At 31.5% G+C, this 23,247-nt stretch overlaps 3 protein-coding genes across 5 annotated transcripts; 1 reads left to right on the top strand and 2 right to left on the bottom strand.

Annotated features, from left to right (window-relative positions):
- Positions 1–1,410: 1,410 nt before the first annotated feature.
- Positions 1,411–6,810, bottom strand: LOC120147677 (alternative NAD(P)H-ubiquinone oxidoreductase C1, chloroplastic/mitochondrial). Of its 3 annotated transcripts, none has more exons than XM_039160986.1 (11): positions 6,629–6,810; positions 6,332–6,543; positions 5,881–5,976; positions 5,430–5,496; positions 5,127–5,310; positions 4,686–4,779; positions 4,354–4,566; positions 3,238–3,639; positions 3,080–3,168; positions 1,745–1,848; positions 1,411–1,648 (listed from the first exon to the last, which is right to left on the bottom strand). In XM_039160986.1, exons 1-11 carry the CDS (start codon positions 6,678–6,680, stop codon positions 1,509–1,511), a joined length of 1,653 nt encoding a protein of 550 aa, XP_039016917.1. In that variant the 5' UTR covers positions 6,681–6,810; the 3' UTR covers positions 1,411–1,508. The 3 variants fall into 3 exon arrangements, 2 of the variants coding, with proteins under 2 accessions (XP_039016917.1, XP_039016918.1); XM_039160987.1 differs by lacking the exon at positions 3,080–3,168 and adding an exon at positions 2,944–3,020; XR_005518305.1 differs by lacking the exon at positions 1,411–1,648 and having other exon boundaries at positions 1,776–1,848; positions 2,944–3,168.
- A 2,087-nt stretch (positions 6,811–8,897) lies between these two features.
- Positions 8,898–12,720, top strand: LOC120147678. The gene is made up of 4 exons (XM_039160988.1): positions 8,898–9,003; positions 9,788–10,419; positions 10,712–11,227; positions 12,362–12,720. Exons 1-4 carry the CDS (start codon positions 8,949–8,951, stop codon positions 12,515–12,517), a joined length of 1,359 nt encoding a protein of 452 aa, XP_039016919.1. The 5' UTR covers positions 8,898–8,948; the 3' UTR covers positions 12,518–12,720.
- A 1,336-nt stretch (positions 12,721–14,056) lies between these two features.
- On the bottom strand, positions 14,057–15,566 carry LOC120147679 (NAC domain-containing protein 2-like). The gene is made up of 3 exons (XM_039160989.1): positions 15,314–15,566; positions 14,726–15,009; positions 14,057–14,595 (listed from the first exon to the last, which is right to left on the bottom strand). Exons 1-3 carry the CDS (start codon positions 15,471–15,473, stop codon positions 14,158–14,160), a joined length of 882 nt encoding a protein of 293 aa, XP_039016920.1. The 5' UTR covers positions 15,474–15,566; the 3' UTR covers positions 14,057–14,157.
- Between the last annotated feature and the right edge of the window lie 7,681 nt (positions 15,567–23,247).

The raw sequence follows: 23,247 nt of genomic DNA, 5'->3' as shown, positions 1-23,247 counted from the left end.
TTATCTGATTCAGAGAAGCAAATAAATTATGATAATTATCTAAACTAAATACGTCACGACTGTATAATTACACTAAAACCTAACTACATAATAATTTTTTAAACAAGTCCTTAATCGATACTATTATTAAATTTCGGTCATCAATTCAATTAGAAAACTACTAAAATAACCTTTCTTTTAATATCATAATGAAAAAACCATATCTATATTATAATCACACGAGTGTAATAAAAATCTAATAATCATATTCTAGAGTTGCTTTTGATAGAATTTGGACTGCTGTCAGAGTTAGAAATGTGAAAGTTCCCTGGCATAACTTGGTCTGGCACACCCTGCACATCCTGCGATTGCTTAGATGGTTATTTTGGATAGATTGCTACGAGAGGTAGGTTGTTCTCTGTTGATCTGCAAGTTGAGAGTGACTGAGTTTTCTGTGATGGTGATCAGAAGACGAGATCATGTGTTCTTCTGGTATTCTTATTCAAAAGAGGTTTTGAGTATTGACCTGGGCTGCTTGCAATCTGAAGCAGGGGTTGGAGGCCAGGGCTTTGAATTCAATTGGGCGATCAATAAACTTAAGGGGAAGTCTCTCCTCACTGTTCTGCTAAAGATTGCGTAGAATTCGGTCATTTACCTATTTGGCGGGAGAGGAATACGAAGATATTTTAAGGGAATTAAAGATCAGTACATGAGCTGGTTAGTCAAGTTCGGGATACGATTGGGTGGCGATTGCTGGATAAGAATATCAATAGGCTTACTTCAATTAATAATAGGTTGTGCATAGAATGGAATCTGCTATATGTTGCTGGTTCGGTATATGCTTTTGTGTTGTATAGTGGATACTTGCTTTGTTTATTTGTAATAGGTTGGCAACCCTTGGAAAAATGAAATTTGCATTTATCTAAAAAAAATCTAATAATATTTTAATTTTTTTAATGCATTACTTCATTGAACGATAACTATAAGATGTTATCCATAATTTATTTATTGTTAAAGAACATTAAATTATTTTACAATTGTTAAGTTTCTTGCAGGATTTTGAGACAATTTTTCATTGTCTACGCCTCTACGGAATTTATCCACCGAATTATTTTGTTTCAATCTGATGACCAATACCTTTTAGTGGTAGGAATGTTTGAGTTTGTATTTGTGACGACCACATTTGCCTCGACGTAATCTTCTAATATGACTGAATTTTATTTCATGGATGCCTTGAAATTTTCAATCAAGTGGTGAAACCGGTTCCCTTTTGTTGTGTCTAGGCATTGTTTGTATTTGTCTAGGTTTTCTAGTCTCTTTATATTAAAATATTGGTAATTAATAAAACGAGATGATGCTGTAAATGATTGAGAATAATGGAACATATCGTGATAGTTGCTAGGGGTGTACAGTTTTTTATATATCAAAATCAAATAAACCGAACCAATTTTACTATCAAAACCATAATAGTAATAAATAATAATAATAATAATCCAATTAATGTAGCTTTCTAACAGAGTTACAGTTATCTATGAGCCTGAAAGAACCTTTGTTAGAGTGCTCTGCACCGATGCAACTGAATCTATGGCCGATTTGGCAAACCAACTAAGCCCCACCTTAAGCCGGTGCTTATCTGTCGGTAATCTGATCAAGTATGCTAATTTCCTTGCTGAGATCATGGAAATTTGGTTAAACACTTGAAATAGAAGCAAATGTAGAGAAAGTGGCAATATACTCGGAGAACTCAATGCACAAAACAACTTACCGGCATGACCAATAGGACCCTCTAAGGTTAGACCATCAATGAAACTTGGTGAAATGGCTGCATCATTTCTACCTAGGGTCATCATCTCTCCAAGATTCTGGAATCTGGTCATCAAATATGCTGGGTTTAGACTACTTATTCCAGTTCAAGAACTTCAATACAACTTAACACAATGTGCCGATCTTCGGCATAAGAAAATCGACACATGTAGACAAAACGCATGAGCACACTCCATCAGATGCTGTTGACCAACATCACATCGCTATCAGTTTTCTGATATACAAGATAGGACTTGCGGCAAAAGAACATAAAAGATTAAAAGTGGTGATTTCAAGTGAAAAACTAACATAAATGCGTAGTATTATCTGAATGATGAACAACCCAACAAAAACAGAGCGAACAAAGAGGACCGGAGGATAAAATCTAAACTTCAATGACTAACTATTAAAACAACTACCCAAGTATGGTCAACTCTTAATAAAAATTGCAAATGAAGCAACTGCAGCATTATTTTTGGGGGAACTAAATTGAATGAGGAAATCTCAGATCACTTCACCCCTCCTTCACATATTCGACTAATTTAACAGCACGGATGATGTCTATTCATGTGTGAGTATTTTCATATTGGAAAGCATTTCAAGGAATCAATTAAACCAACCAATATGTAAAATCTTAATGAGTGGCGGATCGTATGGATGCTTTATTGAAAAAAACACAATAGCAAACAGGATGTACAGAGGGAAAGAAGAATAATATCAAGATACATGGCTTAGAGAAAATTAAAACAACACTGGTTCCATGCCAAAGCCATGCAATTTACTTTCATATTAATGATGCAGGAGCATAATTTTATATGTTATTTTTATTATTTCAGTTTTCTTTTGTTTTTTTATTATAAGATTTATGATAGACGGCAAAGGCTAGGGCTATTAAGTACTTCTAGGGTTATTTGTTATCTTTAGGGTTTAGATCTAGGGTTATGATGATTAAACATTGCTTGCAAGAAAACTAGCCTATACAAAAAGTTGTAGGCTTAAAAACCAAAACAATTATTCTTATTATTTTCTTTGAATTAATAGTAAAACTAGAAGTTTTTTATAACCCTAAGTTTTCTCGAGTTCCATCTTTCCCAGTCATAATTTTATTGTTTTATTGCTGATTTTCTTCTTAGCCACATCATAAGTGTTAACAATTCTAACCTAAATGGCAACAATGGACGATTATTAATGGCAGCCCATAGATTCCAACCAGCAAAGTCCGCTTGCTGAAAAGCAACCTGGGAAAGACAACCAAGCAAGTGAATCAAACAAAAAAAAGCAAAGTAGAAAACATTACAGGTTTGGGAAGCTGCAGTTCTGGATCCGTAGAATACCTTCAGTTCCATTCAGAAAAATAAGAGCAAAAATGTTTTGAAATTGGCAATGCTTCATCAAGCAGTGAAACGGAAATATATAACCAAATCTTACAAAAACACTAAAGCATGCATGTTATACCTGAGCTGTGGCAGGCAGAAGCCTTCCAGTTGAGTCCCTTAGAGAAGACGAGTCACCAAGTGCAAATATACGCGGGTGGCCCTTAACACGGAGCATTTCATCAGTTTCTGCTTGTCCTCTGGCGTTCAGTGGAAGCTCGTGGGGTTTGTCAGAGGGTTCAAGTTCAGGAAGAAGAGCTTTGGACCCAACTGTCCATAATACCAAGTCTGCTTCCAGAATTTGACTTTCTAATCCCTTTTCAGCAGGTTGCAGCTCCAAAACATATTTCTCAGAGTTGGATTCTGCAATGTCCTTGCCTTCTCTTTTCACAGTTGCATCTCCTGAAGCTTCCATGTCGCAGACCCTCCGTATGCAACGAACAAAATAACCCAGTAGAAGTTGCACTTTCCTAGATGAAAGAACCTAGTTCAATAGCAGAAACGTTGTAAACCTTAAGTTAAGGCTGATACAACAGCTGAAATTTACAGACTACAAACATGTGAATTTATAAAGCATAAGACACGATCATAAGAACCTTAGATGCTTATGGACATATCTAACCGCATTCGGCTCAAAGCTCCCAAGCCTGATTCTTTCAAATAATATTTATTAATGAGCGCATTAACAACATGAGGACATTTCTGCATCAACTTCTGCTTAAAACTGAAATGACAATGCAATACATGCTGTTCAATAAAAAAAATATCATGCTTTTGCAGAATTTCAGTACCTTATCTACAAATAAAAGGAAAAGTTGAACAAGTAGTGTTTCAAATTAGATTATCCTAATGCAAGAAAAATAGGACTTTCCAGCAAGGAAATTAATAGGTAACCAGAAAAAAGGCATGCGCTGATTAATAGGTTCCCCAAAATAACTTGAAAATCCATGCATTTCAAGGATCAACGTTGATGCCAAATTTAAGCCCATTACCATTTTGGGAAACTGATCATGCATTCTTGGTCATACAACCATCATACATGAACTCTATAACTCAAATGTAAAACAATACAAACTCCTTTTCTTCTTTAAAACAGATAAACCACTCTCTACAGAATTTATCGTTAATAATGATAAACCATGGTAACATAAGAAGAAAAAAGGGCCAGATTTCTCATGTTTTCTAGTTAGTATCTTACTTTTAAGGCTGCTTCCCTATTTCCAACTGGGGCAGTTGGACAGATAGTGGTTTCAACATTAATAGCTTGAACTATCCCTCTATCTTGTAGTCTCTCGGAGATAGTAGCAGCTAACTCCACTCCGGAATAACCACAACCAACTACAGCCACACGGATAAGAGAATCTTTACCAAACTTCAGTCGCTCCAATGTTTTTAACTTATTGTCAACTTTCTGCAGAAAAACAAAACAAAACATAAAATGTAAGAATATAAAAGATATAATCCAGCAACAAACTAGAAGCTAAATGAAGACTCCATCGAGATATCAAGGGGTAGCTGGAGGACACTTACACATGCATCCTCTAGGGTGGAGAATGGTATTGCAAACTCTAAAGCACCAGGTACAACATCAAGTTTAGTTTCAGCTCCCAAAGCAAGAACCAACCTGGCTGCCCAAGATAAGGTAAAAATGGTATCAGATGGGCATTCAGAAGATACAAGCAATTACAATAATAACAAATATGCATGTATGCTACTCAAGAATACCACTTATGCAAAGTTCATAAATGTTTCCTGAGCATTGAATAATAGTGTTGGAACCATACAAGACCAATACATTTTCATTTTCACATTGAATATTTATAATATTTAGTTCAGTGGATTTAGGTCAAGAAATATAGCACAAGACAAGAGGAGGAAGCAACCAAGTCGATGATAATTGGTCTTTAAGACAACCTAGAAAGTTTTCATCATAAACAACTACAATTGGTGGACAGGGTAACAAAATTTTACCAGTCATACTCGATGAGAAGGCCGCTTTCAAGCAGCACAGTGCCACCACAACTTGATTGTTTATGGCCATTCATTCCCCAATGGTCAGACGGATGTAATAGTTTTACCTTGTCCTGGAGAAATTGAACACCCGTGTTTTCCAGTAACTCAGAAAAGCGAGGAGCAATTTCCCATGCATCTACTTCTGCATCAAAAAATTGTTAAAAAACAATCGAACTCTTGGTTTCATTTGAAAAGAAAATACAATAAATTTTCAGTAGAAACAAGAAACCATGTTCTCAGAATTTAATCCAGAAAAAATACCTCCAGATATAAGCTCATACAACATTGGTTTAAAAACAAATCGTTCAGACTGGTCAACTAGAAGCACCTGATCCCACATTCGATTAAGTAACCAAATCAGTTCAGAACATGTGAAAATGAAATGTCACGGTAACAGTATTTAAATACTATGTTCTTTTACCAGGAAAAGGGGAATGGTATCAAGGGACGTAAGATAAAGACATGCCGTACGCATATCATGGAGAAGCAATCAATAGATGCATGTATTCAAGGTTCTAAACTTCACGGATTTCTTACAAATTCATCTTATCAAATTCAAGGTTACATGCTAAAACACAACAAAAAACACTGTATTTCTCAAATATCTAGTCACCTTTACCGGCATAATATCCATACTCTGAAGACTATATAATGTTTCGAAAAGTACAACAGTGAAGTAAATAATAATAATAAAAAATTGATCTCAACATACCTGAGGTTTCTTATCCTCAGGCCATAAAAGAGATTCTAGCCTTAAAGCAGTATATAAACCACCAAATCCACCGCCCAAAATGCACACCCTTGGCTTCTGTAAACAGAGATTCGTCACAAACTCACACAAGAATAAAAAATCTCAAATTCCTTGTGTCAAATTGATTTGGTGCACACTGTCCCTTTACCATTGTATCATGTCCAAAGGTACCAGCTTTAGAGGTTCTAGAAACCATTATGTAATGATGTCATATTCGTGGAAGTCACCGCATATATATATATAATTTTACAAATATGACAGGATTTTTGCAAGTTCATCGGTCCTCACAACAGAGCTTCATATTAGTTGGAATGACTTTTGTCAAATCGAGTAATTGGGAATTTCCAATGGCCCGTTCTTAGTCCATACATTATCAAAGCATATGTTTGTGGGAAGGACTAAAGAATCAAACCTTTTTATTAGGCCATGCGTAAATAGGAGGAGGCGATTTATTAGCTTCAGATATTTCTGGTAACGGCGGAGCTCCGCCAGCATTTCCAGCCGCGGCTGAAGAAAAACTGGATGCCCTGAACCTGGATAAAGCGGAGGGTCCAGCCCTTAACCTAGCCGAGTAACCAGTACATAGTCGATTCCATCTTTTACCCTTTCCGACGCTAAAAAGTCCTGATGAAAAAGAAATTTCTATTTATTGTAAAAACAGATCGTAAGAAAGCAAAAAAGCAATAATAGAGAGACAGAGAGAGAGAACTGTTGAAAGGCATGAGTGCAGCAACCGAAGCAGAGGAAGCAAGGAACGCCATTAAAGATTGAATCAGAGGAGCAAGGGAAGTGATTGCTCTGCTGCTACTTAGTGAAATAATGGGTTTCTATTTTCTATGGTAGGTTTCGATGACACGCTGCTCCCAACACCTCTTGTGGACACTTTCCTTTGCCGTTAGAGATAAATCACAACCTTATATTACCGGTGCTCGTACCCCTAACATTGCCGTTAGACTTCAAATGGATTTTATTAGGCAATTTTATTTTATTTCCAAGAAATTGGAATCAAATTGATAAATTTTATTTTGTAAATTCTATCTAATTTGATATTTTTCCAATTAAGAATAAGTAAATTGAATTTGATGGTGATCTTAGCATATAAATTAGTTTAAATATGATACATATTTTACGATAATGAACTGAAAAAATAAATTTGCTCGAATAATGATGAACCACAATTATTTATTTAAATAATGCATTTGATACCGTATAAGGCTAAGGCGCATTAAAATCTATGCAATTGACCCTAATACGCATGAAATATCATGCTATTCCAATATTTGCAATATTATTTGAAAGGGAGACACATTGTAGGCATGTTAGTTCTTTTCATGCATGGTAGGGGAGACCCACTGAGATTCTGGCGTCTCCTCACATTTCATTTGAAGACGCATGATGGTTATCGCTTCATCCTGTATTATTCATTATTCGATGTATTTTTTTCACAACATTATTGTAAAATAAAATTCCGTTTAAATATATATTTAATATTTTAAATAAAACACGCCTTCTTATAAAAGTAATTTTATTTTCAAGTTAGTAATTGAATTAGGCATATATTTTTTAGGCTTAAATTAAAAAAAAAATCTCTAAACTATATTCTTTCTCTTTTTGGCTTAAACTCCTAAACTATTTTTTTTATCAAAATTAGTCCTTAAACAATTATATGTAACCAATTTAAGTATCTACATTATTTTTTAGTCAAAATAAGTTCCTAAACTATGATTCTTTTTTGCTTTAAGCCCCTAAACTATTTTTTTACTCAAAATAAGTACTTAACTTTATGTGACATGTCAACATATTATTGAATAAAAAAAATTTCTAACTAAAAAATATGACTTAAAATAATTAAATGCAATAATTTAAAGATTTAGTCTGACCAAAAATTAGTTGACTACCTTAGCTCATGGTTGACCTAGAGAAAGGAAATGCACAAGGAAATGTTGAAACTTATAAGGATATATCTGTGGCTAAAGGTTAAAAAATTGTATTATTCACATTTGGTTTATTTTATATGTAATAATACTGAAGTCTATTCACAGTTTTTATTTATTTATTGCGATTGTGAGATCTAATAAATAGATGCTAAGACAATATTTTTGAATGATTATACTAAAGAAAACATCTATATAATGCAACTGAGTGGATACATAGGGCGAAGAACAATAAATTAGTGAGTTATAAAGATCTATTTATGGGCTTAAATAAGCATTTGACCCATAAAATTTATCCCTGAACTATGATCTTTATTCTATATTAGTCATCAAACTTTTGATATTTTAATTTCATCCTTAAACTTTTTGAATGATTTCAAGGGTGCTATTAGAATGTTTAAAAGTTTGGGGTCTGATTTAGAATTAAGTTATAGTTTGAGGATGAATTTAAAATATTTAAATGTTCGAGGATAAATTTGAAATAAAAGTCATAATTTGATAATAAAATTAAAATATTTATAAGTTTAGAAACTGATTTAAAATAAAAGCTATAATTTAAAGATGTGTGATGCAATTAACCCTTTCTTTGGTAAATAAAGACTTGGAGTTCAACAATAACTATCACAATAATAAGCGGCGAAGTGGCAAACTGAAAACCGCAAGAAAAGAAAGCGTCCGAAAACGAATTGTCTTTAAAGCAAAGCAAACTGCTTTCTCTCTTATCTCATTTCCATCCAACCCCAATTATGAACTTATGAACAATGTCATCCCCTCCCCTCTGCCACCACGCTACAGATGGAACGTGCAGCCAACGCCCCTATCCCCTTCTTCGCTTTTTTCTCTCAATGAGCACGAACCGCACCATTTCAGAGCCGCAATAGCTAAAAAACCAAAAATGGGGTTCTGTTGCTGGGTACTCGTCGTCCTTGTTTTCCAACAATTTTTTGGTTCAAATTCTGCCGCTTTGTTAGTGCTCGGCGAGCCTACCGACTACGTTTCTTCCGTAGGGGACCCTGGAATGAAAAACCCAAATGTCAGAGAGTTGGTTTGGAAGCTTGGAATTTCTGCAACGAAGTTGGATTTGAAGCTCCTAACATGGGCAGCCCCCGCTATGCAGACTGTGCTGATCTTTACTGTTCTTCCAGCGCTGGTACTTCCTCCTTCTCTTTACTTAATTTGTTCATCCTAATGAGCTTTTAGATGGTCTGCGAATCTTTGTCTTGTTTGCGTCCTTTAGCTATTAAGGTTACTTCCTTGCACACTGATACTGAAATCTGAAAACAACTGTTCAAACGAATTTTGAATTGTTTCTGGAATATCTTAATATGTAATAAGCAAGCAGCAATGGGTTAGTGAATATACATTGGTAATGGCGAATGCATTATCGGATTAACTTTTTTCTCCTGCTGTTGCTGTTGAGACTTGATAGGATTGTAAAATCGTCGGTTTCAAAGCAATAGAGTTGCTTAGCATTACAAATTACTATTATAGTACAAATCCACCTTATCCACTAAGTGTTTGATTCTAGTGGCTAATCAACTCTCTCAATATCATATTGTTGAAGAAATCAAAGCCAATTTGACCATGGACTTGAATTATATGAATATCATATTAGTGCATAATTGAATTCCGAGTAATGGATATTGCTTTATCTCTAAGATCTAACATGTCAAACAACTTTCTTATTGACTATTTTCAAATGGGGATTTGACGGTTAAAATGCAACAGATCATTGACCTTAGTTATCATTTTCCCCAGCCCCTTTCTTCATCATTTTTTCTGACTTGCTAAGTTTTGAAAATAAAGAATGCGTTAAGGGTTCGGATGTCTCACATAAACTGCAAATTTTATCTGTTCCTCGTAAAACTATAAAAGAATAATATCACATATCCTTTTCGAATATGAACATCTTACTGCCCCATTCTGATCATCAGCTCATCTAGGTGGTGGCCTTGTTAATAATGGCAGTCAATGCGGAGTACTACACAAAGTGAATGACACTGACAACAGCTTAGGAGCTGGTGATAAATTTCCTACAACGGGCTTTGAGTCTTCTGCTGACCCTGACCTGTTTGCAAAGGAGAAAGAACTATATCTTGGTTCTTTATGTGAGGTACAGGAATCCCCAAATCCCTGGCAATTTTGGATGATCATGATTAAAAATGGGAACTTTGACAAAAATACTACTCTCTGTCCAGAGAATGGACAAAAAGTAAGTAAAATTGTGACAGACAGAAAATTTCCATGTTTTGGTGAGGGATGTATGAATCAACCAGTTGTTTACCATAACTATTCAATATTAGAATCCTTTGGCAACCAGAAGGTTTATTTGACTGGAGAATTTAGCGGAACATATGACCTTGATGCCAACTTGGTTGAAGATGTGGGCAACAACTCCTTCTTTTCAGTCTCATGGAAGAAGAATATTAGCACAGGGAGTTGGATTTTTTCTCACAGGATGTCAACATCAACTAAATATCCCTGGCTCATGTTATATCTACGTGCAGATGCAACCAAAGGATTTAATGGTGGTTACCACTACAATGGGCGTGGCATGTTGAAAAAGGTTTGATTTCTGCTGTACTTGGAAAAACTGACACTTGTATATGGGTTTTTTTAACCATGTTTTCTACTTAGGTTATAATGTTCACGCTTGGAAATGGAATATAGAAAAGCAGATGCCTCTCATCTTTTACCTTCCAAGAGATAGAAAAGCTTGTCATTTTCATTTATCCTAATTGCTTCACTTTCTACCCATGGGGCTGTCTCATCATTTTAATGCCAAAATTATCTGTTGATATGGCTTTATGTTTCTGTTTCAGAAACATGATTTACTTGTCTTACTTTTGATCTGTCAGTTGCCTGAATCTCCGAATTTTGTGGTAAGGCTGACACTTGACGTAAAACGTGGAGGAGGACCCAACAGTCAAATTTATCTACTAGACATTGGAAGCTGTTGGAAAAACAATGGAGAACCATGTGATGGTGATGTTCTGACAGATGTCACTAGATACAGTGAGATGATAATTAATCCAGCAACTACAAGCTGGTGCCGTCCTGATAACTTGGTTTCCTGCCCACCTTATCATATTAGTCCTACTGGTGAGATAATACACCGAAATGAGACAAGTCGGTTTCCATATTCTGCATATCACCTATATTGCAGCCCTGGAAATGCCAAATATCTGGAGAAACCATATGATATCTGTGATCCGTACAGTAACCCACAATCGCAGGAGTTGGTACAAATTCTTCCACATCCTGAATGGGGTGTGCATGGCTATCCTAAAAAGCAAGGAGATGGATGGATTGGAGATGCTAGAACTTGGGAGCTTGATGTGGGTGCTCTCTCAAGCCGTTTATACTTCTACCAGGTACTTTGTTATTTTTGCAGTGCATTATATATGAAATCAGTTAAAAAAGTTGATTATATGTCTCATCTATGCCTAGTTTTCTCTCTTTAGTTGTGGGCTACCATGCTTTTCCACTATTTAATGGATTAATGATAGCAAAGCACAATCCCCCAACTAAAAGTTCATTTGATTTTCATTTCCAAAGGTTGGATTACGCTGATCATGTTTTTCCACTGCAATTAATTTAGTTTAATCTTTGGTGAAATTAGGCTCCATATGATTACTGTTTTTGCTACCTGCTTCCCAAATGTTGTTGTAAAGAAAATGTAAATTGTAAAATGAAAAATGAAAAATCTAAAAATGTAGTATCAATCATAAGATGAAATCATGCATTATTCATCTAAAGTTTTCATTTTTGTTTTTAATTCCACAAAAATATTGTTTAATGCTGCATCTAAAAATGCTACTATTTGCTTGTTATTTTTGCAAGAAAATGAAACAAGCAGTTAAAGCACTCACATACTGACTTCAATCAAAGCAGTTAATATATTATCAATATATTGATTGCATTTGAAGTCTTGAATATTTTTGAATTGTTACAGATATATCCTTAAGCAGTTAGAAATTTCTTTTCAAGATGAAGACATTAATCTTAGCTGGAAAACACTTTGCTCTCCTCACATTTGAATACTTTCATTGATTTTGATTGAACTATAGTAGAATTGAAATGAGAGGAAAGGGGTCAAAATGAAACCTCGTTAAAATATTAGGGACAAAAGTGCATTTAACCCCTAACAATACTTTTTTGTATTCACATATCTTCTGCATCAAAGCTCCTTTTGTTTAGTTTGATTGTATTATTGCTGGATTTTTTTTTGTATGTGTAACAATTAGTACCATAATCACCCTTTTTCGATGTTGGTCATGATCTAGGATTTAAGTGGCTCACCTTTTGATTTCTCGAGGTCATTATCTTACATGTAACACAAGATTACAGATAACAGTTTCAGTATTCGGAGAGTTAAAGACACCATTGTCAATGGTTTTTAGTTGATAACATGCTTCCTGCGCGATGCTCTTCAATATCATTATTGTTCTTTGATGTTTAATTTGGACGGATGAAAAAAAAAACTATGTTGCTGCTACGTTTTGCAGGATCCAGGAACAAAACCCGCGAGGCGCGTCTGGTCTTCAATCAATGTTGGCACCGAAATATATGTTAGCCGCACGAGAGAGACTGCAGAATGGTCTGTAAGTGATTTTGATGTCCTTGTTCCAGAATTTAAGCTCAAAGCTGAGAGCTCGAACTAACTTTTGGACATGTCTGTAAGTAGGGATAGATTAAAGAGGATGACGAAGGCAGTTGTCTCTTGAAATTTCTAAACTTTGTATTTTAACATTAGAACTTGTAAATTTATAAATTCATCTTAAAATCTCGTGTATATCGCTTTTGATTAACGTTTCTGTCGGTAAGTGATTAATATTTGATGACATTGAGACTGAATTAAAGACCAGTACAGAGTAGTTTTGGGGGGGAGGGGCTTGAAGAACTCCATGGACAATAATATTTACTTGCATTCGAAAATATTGCTTCTTCTTTGAGTTTCTTTTCTCATTCTTAGAATATAATAATAACAGTAACAAATTCATATAATTTTATATTTATTAATTAGTTAAAATGTAATGTGTTTAATTTTATTTATCGCCAGATATGGGTAGTCAAGATTAAGGCTGCTCCAACAGAAATGGCATCATAGTCAAATTTCGACGTCCATCATAGATTTAGACTAAGAATTATAAAAAGATTAAATATACAAAAAGGTGTCCAATTTATGCTTTTGTTTCAGTTTAATGTCTAACGTTTATTTCGTTTCAGTTTGATACTTAATGTTTTATTCCGTTACTCAAAATGGGTCAAGCCGTGATAAACTTTCAATTTTCTCAGTTAAGTGACACGTGTCACAATCAGATAATTTTAAAAAAATTTATATAAAATTAAAAAAATAAAAATTATATATTTAAAAAACACATAGATTTTGAAATAACCCCAAAACTTTGAAAATTTTCATTTCAACCCCCTAACCCCACGTCAACCACCACCCTTTGCCATTTATGAAGCTCCACCCGACCTCCTCTCCTCTCGGCGACTAAAACTCTTATGAAATCGTGATTGATTAACGGTCGATCGATGACAAATTGACGTTTTATAGTCGTGAACCCTATGATGAAAATCGCAATCCCCGAACGATTTTGACAGTCAATCGACGACAACCATAATGACTTATAACTAGGATGATGACAAAAACTACGTCGGCGGTGATGGTCGTGGTCAGAAAGGACTGTGACGGCATGCTAGTGTTAGAATTTGGGGATTTTGAGACTTTTTTATAATTTAAAGGAAATACAGTTTTTTATAAATATAATAATATTTGTAATATTTAAAAAAATCAAAATTATCATATTATGAAATGTGTCATTTAACGAAGAAAACTAACGATCGTTCACGGCTTGACCCATTTTGAATAACAGAAAGAAACGTTAAATACCAAACTATAACAAAATAAATGTTAACACTAAATTAGAAAAACAAACATAGATTGTACACCATTTGTAGATTTAAGGCTTATAAAAATTATTAGATTTATAGAAATTATTATCCACCTTGAATTGCAGTATGATATTTGATTTACATATAAACATATTTCTCTAGAAAAAAAAATAATTATTCCTTGTACAAATCTTACAGAGAAGAATTTGCTTCAATCTTACTAACTATTCACATGAGGATCATTGTCCCTCTCACCGCTACCTAAATCTACCTTTTGAATGAATTTGACAAGTAACATTTGATTGGTTGTCCGAAGCCTAAGATTTAATGTCACATGCAAATGTGTGCATGAAATCCAACACAATATAAAAATCTAAGAAACTTGATTTGGATGGATCTGTGTTCAAAATGGCTGCTGTAGATACATGAACATGTCCTGCAAAGGTGACAACTGCTCCATCTGGTACTGAACTTGACTTGCAAACGGGTCATCTTGGAACCCGAAATCCATGTAATTGAACCCGAAATCGACGTCATTAGGTTGACTCTGGACCTCTTTCTCCCACGTGACTTCAGCGGACGGCACCTGCCCCGACGAACTTGAATCCGTATGCAATCTTCTCGGGACCGAATCCGAAGCATCCGTTTGTAAGAGTTCATCGTTCACTGTCGACATCGACGAAGGTTGTTGGGAAATTGCAGTCATGTTTTGACCGTGCATTAAGATGTTGGGTTTCTGATCTTCCATTTCAGGGTAACCCGACAGTTTTTGTTCACTTGGGAAATGCTTCTCAATGCTCCCTTTCTTGTTGTATATCCGACATAGCACCCAATCATCAAGCTGCAATAAAAAGCAAACCAATGAGCTAAGAATTCAATGGACTCTGTTGGTCAAATAAAATTGCTAAGTTGTGGGCTGGCCAAGTTGGCAACTTTCATGGTAAAAAGTTAAAAAGATTAATGAATTTTACCCTCAAGTTGTTGTTCTTGTTGCCGGCGGCGGCGGACCTGTCAACATTAGGGAGGCGGTATTCGTGCATGATCCAGTTGGTTTTGACGCCGCGTGGGGCTTTGCCAGCGTAGAAAACGAGTGCCTTTTTTATGCCCAATGTTTTCGGCTTCCCGATAGGCTTGTCTGCTCCGGTTGCCTTCCAATATCCCGTTCCGGCAGCCCGGTTCGGCCGACTTCCGTTTGGGTATTTTCTGTCCCTTGGCGAGAAGAAATACCACTCCTTTTCACCGTACAACGCCATATCTAAACCAAATATAAATCATAAGTAATTAATCTCATTCTCAAATTAACCCAAACACAAAAAGAAGCCAATTTCAATTTGGAAAATGAATTTTTTTCTCCAAATTTTACAGGGAAAATAACTTCAAACAGAGAATCGCCCCAAAAAGTTGCTGCATTTTTTCCAAATCGCCAAAAAAAATGAAATACCCAATGTTCTTAACACTTCAATCAAGGGAATCCCGAGAAAATTTGAATCGAAACCCAATTACCCATTTCAAAAACAAAACTCTGTAACAAGGAGAAAGGAAAAAGAAAAAGAAAATACCAGGAAGCTGCCATGGATCAAACTTGTAGAGATTGATCTCAGCAATAATTGGGACAGCAATAGGCTGAGATGCACATTTCCTACACAAATAATGATTCACCAACTCGTCATCTGTAGGATGGAATCTGAAACCCGGTGGCAACTCCAATTCTCCCCTCATTCTCTACGTAAAAAAATAACTCTCTTTCTCTTTCCGTTGTTCTTCACTAACTTCTTCGAGCTTCTTTTCAGAAGAGAAAAAAACACTTGATTTTTTTTAACTTCTTTGCGTTGTTTCTCTTGATGCTCGGAGCTTTAGCTTTGAAGTTTGAAACTGGAGAGCCGGTGAGGGGAAAGGTTTTATAGGGAAAAGAGACACGTGCGGGCTGTTTCTGGGAAAATTGAAAACGTGGGTTTAAAGCAGCGGTGCGACCGTTTTCTTTTCGTCGTAGACCGCCATCTCTTAGACGAAAATTTTGGATGATGTCATCGCTTCCGTCACTGGCTTTGGACGTTACCTCAAGTGGCCTCAAACGACTCTTCATCAACCATTGACCCACCTTTTGGGTTTATCTCCCTCTTTAGCTGTTATCTACCACTGTCCTTTATCTCTCATTCTATGCACCACTTATCTACCAATCCAATGATGCCACGTGAATACCATAACTGTCTTTATTTTTATCTTTTTTATATAAAAATGGTTTTAGTCATATAATAAAAATTAATATATAGTACTTATTAAATTTTAGAATATGATGAATGAAAATGTTTTATATAAAAATTATATTTTTAAAATTTATTTAAATTGTTAAAGTGAAATAATAAATAATTTTTGTATACAGTTTTATTTATTTTATGTTTAAATTTGGTTTTTATTTTTTTAATGGGAATTTATGATGCACCATATCTGAAATCGTGGTTGACAGAGCAAACAGAAAAATAGTAGGTAAGTAATTAAGTGAATAAATAAATAACAGGAGAATATTCTTTTTCTTGGAGGCTAAGCCAAGCAAGCATGAGTGATGACCGAAGAAGCGGCGACTAGCCACTGCAAATATGCGTGGATGTGACACGTGGCAGAACATTTGGAAAAGTTCCAACTTCAGCACCTCACGTGGCTTTGGAATTCTACGTAATCGGTCAACACATCTCCCACGTAATGAAGACAGACAGCATCTCTGTCTCCTCCCTCCATTCATAATGTTTTGTTTCAATAATTCAAGTAATATTTAATTTTTATATATTTAATTAATAATATTATCTTATTTATAGTATTTCCGTATTATCTTTAACTAATATTATTTTATATTTATTAATCAATCATCATATCGTACCATATAAGTTTTTGTATGATTATTTTACATACAATAATCAAATGAACCGCATTAAATGATTATAATATTGGGGAACAGTGTGAAAGAGTCAGAGATATTCATGTGGCAATCCATATATTTAATCTTTAAGATTTGTTGAATGGTTCCTACTCTTCGTCTCGTTTTTTTATGACTAATTTAGTGAAAGTGGTGTGTAGAAACGGAGACGATGGGAATAAAAATATAAACTCGTAACATTTGGTTGGAGGTAGTATAAACATGGGGTATTAAACTAATCGCATTATAACTAATACACATGCAAAACACTCAATTCATTAATGTGTTTTGTGAGATTTTTATGTATCAATCATTAGTTTAATATCCTGAGTTTGTATTTCAACGTTTATTTTCTAAAAATATATAATAACAAAATTAATTACAATATTTATCATAATGGTCATTCTATTCTTATTATTTTTTTAAGTATTGTAGCTCGTAACATTTTGATTTTAAAGCAAAAAGTCTCTAACATTTGATCAAATAATCACTTTGACATTTATCTTTTTTATACATTTCCATCCTCATTATTTTATTTTAGGGTACAAACCTCCTATTTTTGAACATTAATTGTTTGTTAAATAATGATTTCTATACATAGATAAACTTTTTTGTCCTAAAATGAAATGTTGGACTAAACAACTTCAACAAAAAAAAATCAAAATCAAAATGATTGTCTAATCAAACATCGGATTTTTCTAAAATATTATACCTTTTAAAAATTCATTATCGATATTGAGTACCTTATAAATTTTTTTTGGGTATTTTAATCAGCTTCTATTTGATTTATACTAGTATATAATTCTAATTTTACAATTTTTTTAATATTGTTTTTAAAAAAATTATTATATTCATTATGATTTTTTGAATAATTTCTACTTATGGGAGAGAGAAAGAAAATTTTGCTCCTAGAGTACTAATAAGTATTAAACTCGTAACTTAAAAAAGCTTTAACTAAAAGTTTTTTTAACCACGTATTCTATAAATTGTTGATTTCGATATGATTTTTCTATCATTTATAAAATCTGATAATTTTAAAAAAATTTGAATTTTTAAAATTTGATGATGTCATAATTTTACAAAAAAAAAGTTATATATCATTATCTTATCCATCTACTTATTTATTAATGATCAACGTTGATCAACTATAACGGAAGAGTTTAATCGACTTTTCTTTTACTGATTTAGAAGAGTTTAATTGAAGTTTTATGCATTTAGGATTTCTTTTTTGGTTTTAAGAGACTTTTAAATAAATAAAAACTTTATTATATTCAAACAAGGCAGACGGCACGTATGCTTGATGTAGGTGACTATGATGTATGAACGAGGGTTGTAGCCTGTAAGGATAAGCATGAAAGTCGGCGTTCAAGATAAGCATTGACTTTAATAACTTAACATATAATATATATTATTTCTTTAAATTAAATTGGAATCAAACTGACTGAGCTCATAACTTTTTTGAATAACGATTATGATGGAGTTTATAACTCATGATATTTAAAATAATAATGATTAATGAAACTTTGTTTTAAACTTTTTAATGTAGTAATACTCTCAAAATATATTTTATCACAAGCTCAGGTATGTTCACATTGGTTACTATGTATACTCAGCATGTGTCAGATTTCGGTCAATCCGATCTGATCCAAAAATTTTATATTGTTCATCCGATTTGACCCGACATGAAAAATATATTTTTTTCATCCGACCCGATTTTTTAGATAAAATCCAAACCTGACCCGACGCGACCTAAAATAATAATAAAATATTTTTTATTAAAAAAATAGTGATTTAATTGAAAAAATAATATATAGAGATGTATTATTGTAATTATTCATAAATATATAAGGTAAAAATTTATCTTTTTAGGTCGATTCGGATCAAGTATTTTTTTTATCTTAAACCCGAATCCGACCTAACCTGAACATCATATTTAAAAAAACCAACCTGATTTAAATTAAAAAAATAACCCGATCGAATTGGGTTAGATCGAAACTCGTCGGATTCAAGTCTGATGGTCATCCCTATGTATACTCGTTTCTTATGGAGACTCGAGAAGTGTGGTTTGTTTGTTTATTTGTTTTTCGGAGTTTACAAAGACCTTATAAAATGTAAAATTAAAAAATTCCATGGGATACTTTAAATATAATTAAATCTTTATAAATTTAAAAATCATAATTAAAAAATTTTAGTTATAATTGATTAATATTAGTCTTTAATCAATAAATCCATCAATCAGATTATAATATATGACGATTTATAAGGTTGTTATATTAAAACTTACAAGAAATTAGAAAAAAAAGGAAAATCGTAATGTATAAAAATGGTAGAAAATTATAAAACAAAAATGTTAAAATAAAAAAAATTATAAAAATAACTTAAAATTTTTTATTTATAATTATTTTATAAAGTTTTAAAAATTAAAATTGTTAAAAAAATCATGAAAATAATATAAAATTATAAATTCATTACAAATTGTAACAAATTTTTTAAAATTATAAAAAGTATAAAAGTTATAAAATTATAAAATATAAAAAATTAATAATTAATAATTGGCATCCTACTATATCTAAAAAATAGTTATGTTTGTACGGACTAACTGATCTTATGTGTTAAAGAATTGTTATTTTTCTTTGAAGTCCCGAGTTCGAACACCATGTATGCAGGAGTATAAGCGTTCAATGTCAAATAGTTGAGAGTCTTTAAACAATTACTATCTTGTATTCACCTTAAATTAATAAAAAAATAGTTATGTTTGAAACTAAATATATATTAACTTAAAGAGTGGTAATAAAACTAACTTTGAAACAAAAAATTAAATTAAAATAAAATTTATACAAAAAACATTATAAACAAATTTGTATGAGAAAAAACTAAAAGTTTTCACTATTTTTATAAAAGAAAATTGAGTATAAACACTAATTTTGTATGGCCCAGATTCGAAATAAGCCTTACTCTTTCACAATCCAAATTCAAACCGAATCGCATATCTAAACCTAGACTTAGACCTAAGTACAATTGAATTAGGGGTAAACTCAGATCCAACCCCTCACTCGTTTAACCTCAATTCTCGATTAAGTAGGATATCTTCCTTCTAATTATAACAAGAAAAATTATGAAAAAGTAATTTAATTACTTAAAATTTAAAAAGTAATACTTCATGAGTTATAAAATAATAATAATAATAATAATAATAATAATAATTAGAAGAAAACGAGGAGGAAATTTTTAAAATTATAAAAATAGTTTATAACAATCAAGCTAAATTAATTATATAAGATGAATATATATTATGAAAATACACAAACTAATCATTTAAAAAATATCATAAAAAATTAAAAATACAATCAAATAACTTAGATAAATAATAGATACAGACAAACTAATTATCTTCATTGAAAGATAATATAAATATTAACACAAAAATGTATTTAATATACTAATGATTCATTTGGGTGAAATACAATTATTTTATTAACTTCTATAAATCTTTAATTATATATATGCCAAATTTATAATTTTGTTTAACGACAGACTAGTAAAATGTGGTAGTTTTGTACAATATCCTTAATATACGGTTAAAGAAATATCTTATTGGAAATATTAATATTGTTTTAACATTTCTGATAAAGCGCTACCTAAAATATTTTTTTACCGGAAATGTTAATTTCACTACCTAATTTTTGGTAGAAAAAAAAATAACATTTTAAGTAGCGTCCAATATTAACATTTCCGGTAGAAAAAATAATGTTTTAGGTGACACTTTACCGGAAATGTTAAACAATTTAGGTAGCGCCCAATATTTAATTTTCAGTAGAAAAATAATGTTTTAAGTAACGTTTTACCAGAAATATTAAAAAATTATTATCATTTTTAATAGTACATTTTATTAGCGATGTATTAAGACTGCTGTAATTTAAACATTCCTAATAAAATGGGACAGAATAGATACCTTCCTCACATGGGATGAGACCACGATAAAGATCTAGGAACATGTTACATTAATAATATTATCTTATTCGTTTAATTAGATAGTGTTATTTTTTATATTTGATAATATTTTAAATTAAACTGTCAGTTAATAATTTATGAATGAGATTGATTATGGTCATAATTTCGGGTGATCTTTTGTAGGGGAACATGTCTACGTATTATATTGATTATTTATTTAATAGTCTGAATTAGAATTGTTTTTATATTTGATAATATTTTAAATTTAATTGACAGAGTAATAATTTTGTTCAATGACGGACTAGTAAAATGGAATAATTCTGTTGTACGGTAGTTTTAATGTACAATTAAGAAAATATCTTATCGGAAATGTTAATTTTTTTTTAATATTTATAGTAAAGGCTACATAAAATGTCATTTTTTCTACCAAAAATTAGGTTACGCTTTACTGGAAATGTTAAACATTTTAGGTGGTATCTAATATTAAATTTTCAGTAAAAAAAAATAATATTTTAAGTAGAATTTTACTAAAAATATTAAAAATTATTTATATTTTTAATAACGTATTTTTTTATCCGTATATTAAAGTTATCGTATACATTCCTTAAAAAAATGGACAGAATGGATACCTTCCTCACATGGGATGGGACCCCGATAAAGATCTAGGAACATGTTACATTAATAATATTATTTTATTCGTTTAATTAGATAGTTTTTTTTATATTTGATAATATTTTAAATTAAATTGTCAGTTAATAATTTATGAATGAGATTGATTATGGTCCTAATTTCGGGTGATCTTTTGTAGGGGGGAACATGTCTACATATTATATTGATTATTTATTTAATGGTCTGAATTAGATTTTTTTATATATTTTATAATATTTTAAATTTAATGGACAGAGTAATAATTTATGAATAGATTGATTATGGTCCTATCTCAGGTGATTTTGTTGTCCTGATTATCTTTTAAAATTTAAGGGTCAGTTTTTTTCACGTTTTTTAAAAATTATTTTTTTTTCTGTGTTTGGTTGAAGAAAAATGAGTTAGTTAACGTAAAACATATTCCTAGTCAACGAAATTTCTTGTGTTTTTTAGAAAATGACTTACGGTCTGATTTTCTGCAAGTTATTTTCTGAACTTTTCACTTCAAAGAATAAATATTCAAAATAATTTTATTTTTATGAATTTAATATTAATAAAATATTTTAATATCATTTTAATCAAAATATTAATTATTAAAAAATATTTATTAATATTTATAATAATATAATATTTTCCTGTCAATATTATAATAAAATAACCAATTATATTATAATAATATAAGATATTATATTTTTATTTTAATAATATATAATAAATTATTAATAAAATTTATATTATTTATTAATTTCATAGAAATAATATTATTAAATTATTAATAATGATTAATATTATTTATATATTTAATATTAATATAATAATCTAATAATATTTTAATAAAGATATTTAAAATATACTAATTAATATTTTTAAAATATAATATAACACTATTACTTTAATAAATAATTAATATAATTTATAATATTTTTATTTCAATAAAATAAAAAATATTAATATTTTATTAATAAAATTATAAAAATAATATTTTAATACTAAATAAATTATTTTAATATTTTAAAAATAATAATATTAAGTTTTATGATAAATAATATTATTTATTGTATTTAATAATTGTAATAAATATTTTTTTTTAAAAATCCATCCACTAGTGGAAAAAGAGTTTAAACAATATCTTCCAAACATCGTAAAACGTTTTTCAAAAAATATTTTTCAAAAAATATAATTAATTTTACGAAAAATATTTTCTAAAAAATATTTTCAGTGAAACAAAAAGATCCTAACTTTTAAAAAAGTCACCGTAATATTTTTTTTTAAGACCTAATCTCCAACTCCAAATTTATGAGAGGTTCTTACATGAGGCAAAAATAGGCGAATTCCTGCTGCAACATAATAAAAATTACGATACAATATTAATAATTACTACTATAATATTTTATTATAGATAATATATTATCATAAGAGAAAATAACTTCAGTAACCGAAAATGTCTTATAATATACGATTTTAATCAATTTTTTTTGGATTTACGAAAATGACCAACAATTTCGCAACACAGGTTCCAAAATCGCAACACGAAAGTCAAAATCGCAACGCGAATTCTCCAAATTCGCAACTTGAATTTCGCAACGCTAATTACCGATATAGGTAATTAGCGTTGCGAAAACGAAATTCGCGTTGCGATTTTGGAGAATCGCGTTGCCAAAATGAAATTCGCGTTGCGATTTTCCAAATTCGCAACGATAATATGTAATTCTCAAATCGCAACTCGAATTTCGCAACGCTAATTACCGATGTAGGTAATTAGTATTGAGAAATTCGAGTTGCGAATTTGGAGAATTCGCGTTACGATTTACATATATTATCGTTGCGATTTACCTATTCGCGTTGAGAATTATATATTATCGTTGCGATTTAACTATTTGCGTTGCGAATTTGACTTTCGCGTTGTGAATTTCATTTTCGCAACGCTAATTACCTATATAGGTAATTAGCGTTACGAAATTAGAGTTGCGATTTTGGAACATGTGTTGC

The sequence above is a fragment of the Hibiscus syriacus genome, unplaced genomic scaffold (assembly GCF_006381635.1).
Source record: "Hibiscus syriacus cultivar Baekdansim isolate YM2019G1 unplaced genomic scaffold, ASM638163v2 tig00110940_pilon, whole genome shotgun sequence".
Classification (NCBI taxonomy): domain Eukaryota; kingdom Viridiplantae; phylum Streptophyta; class Magnoliopsida; order Malvales; family Malvaceae; genus Hibiscus; species Hibiscus syriacus.
This window is presented reverse-complemented; position numbering and strand designations above follow the sequence as displayed.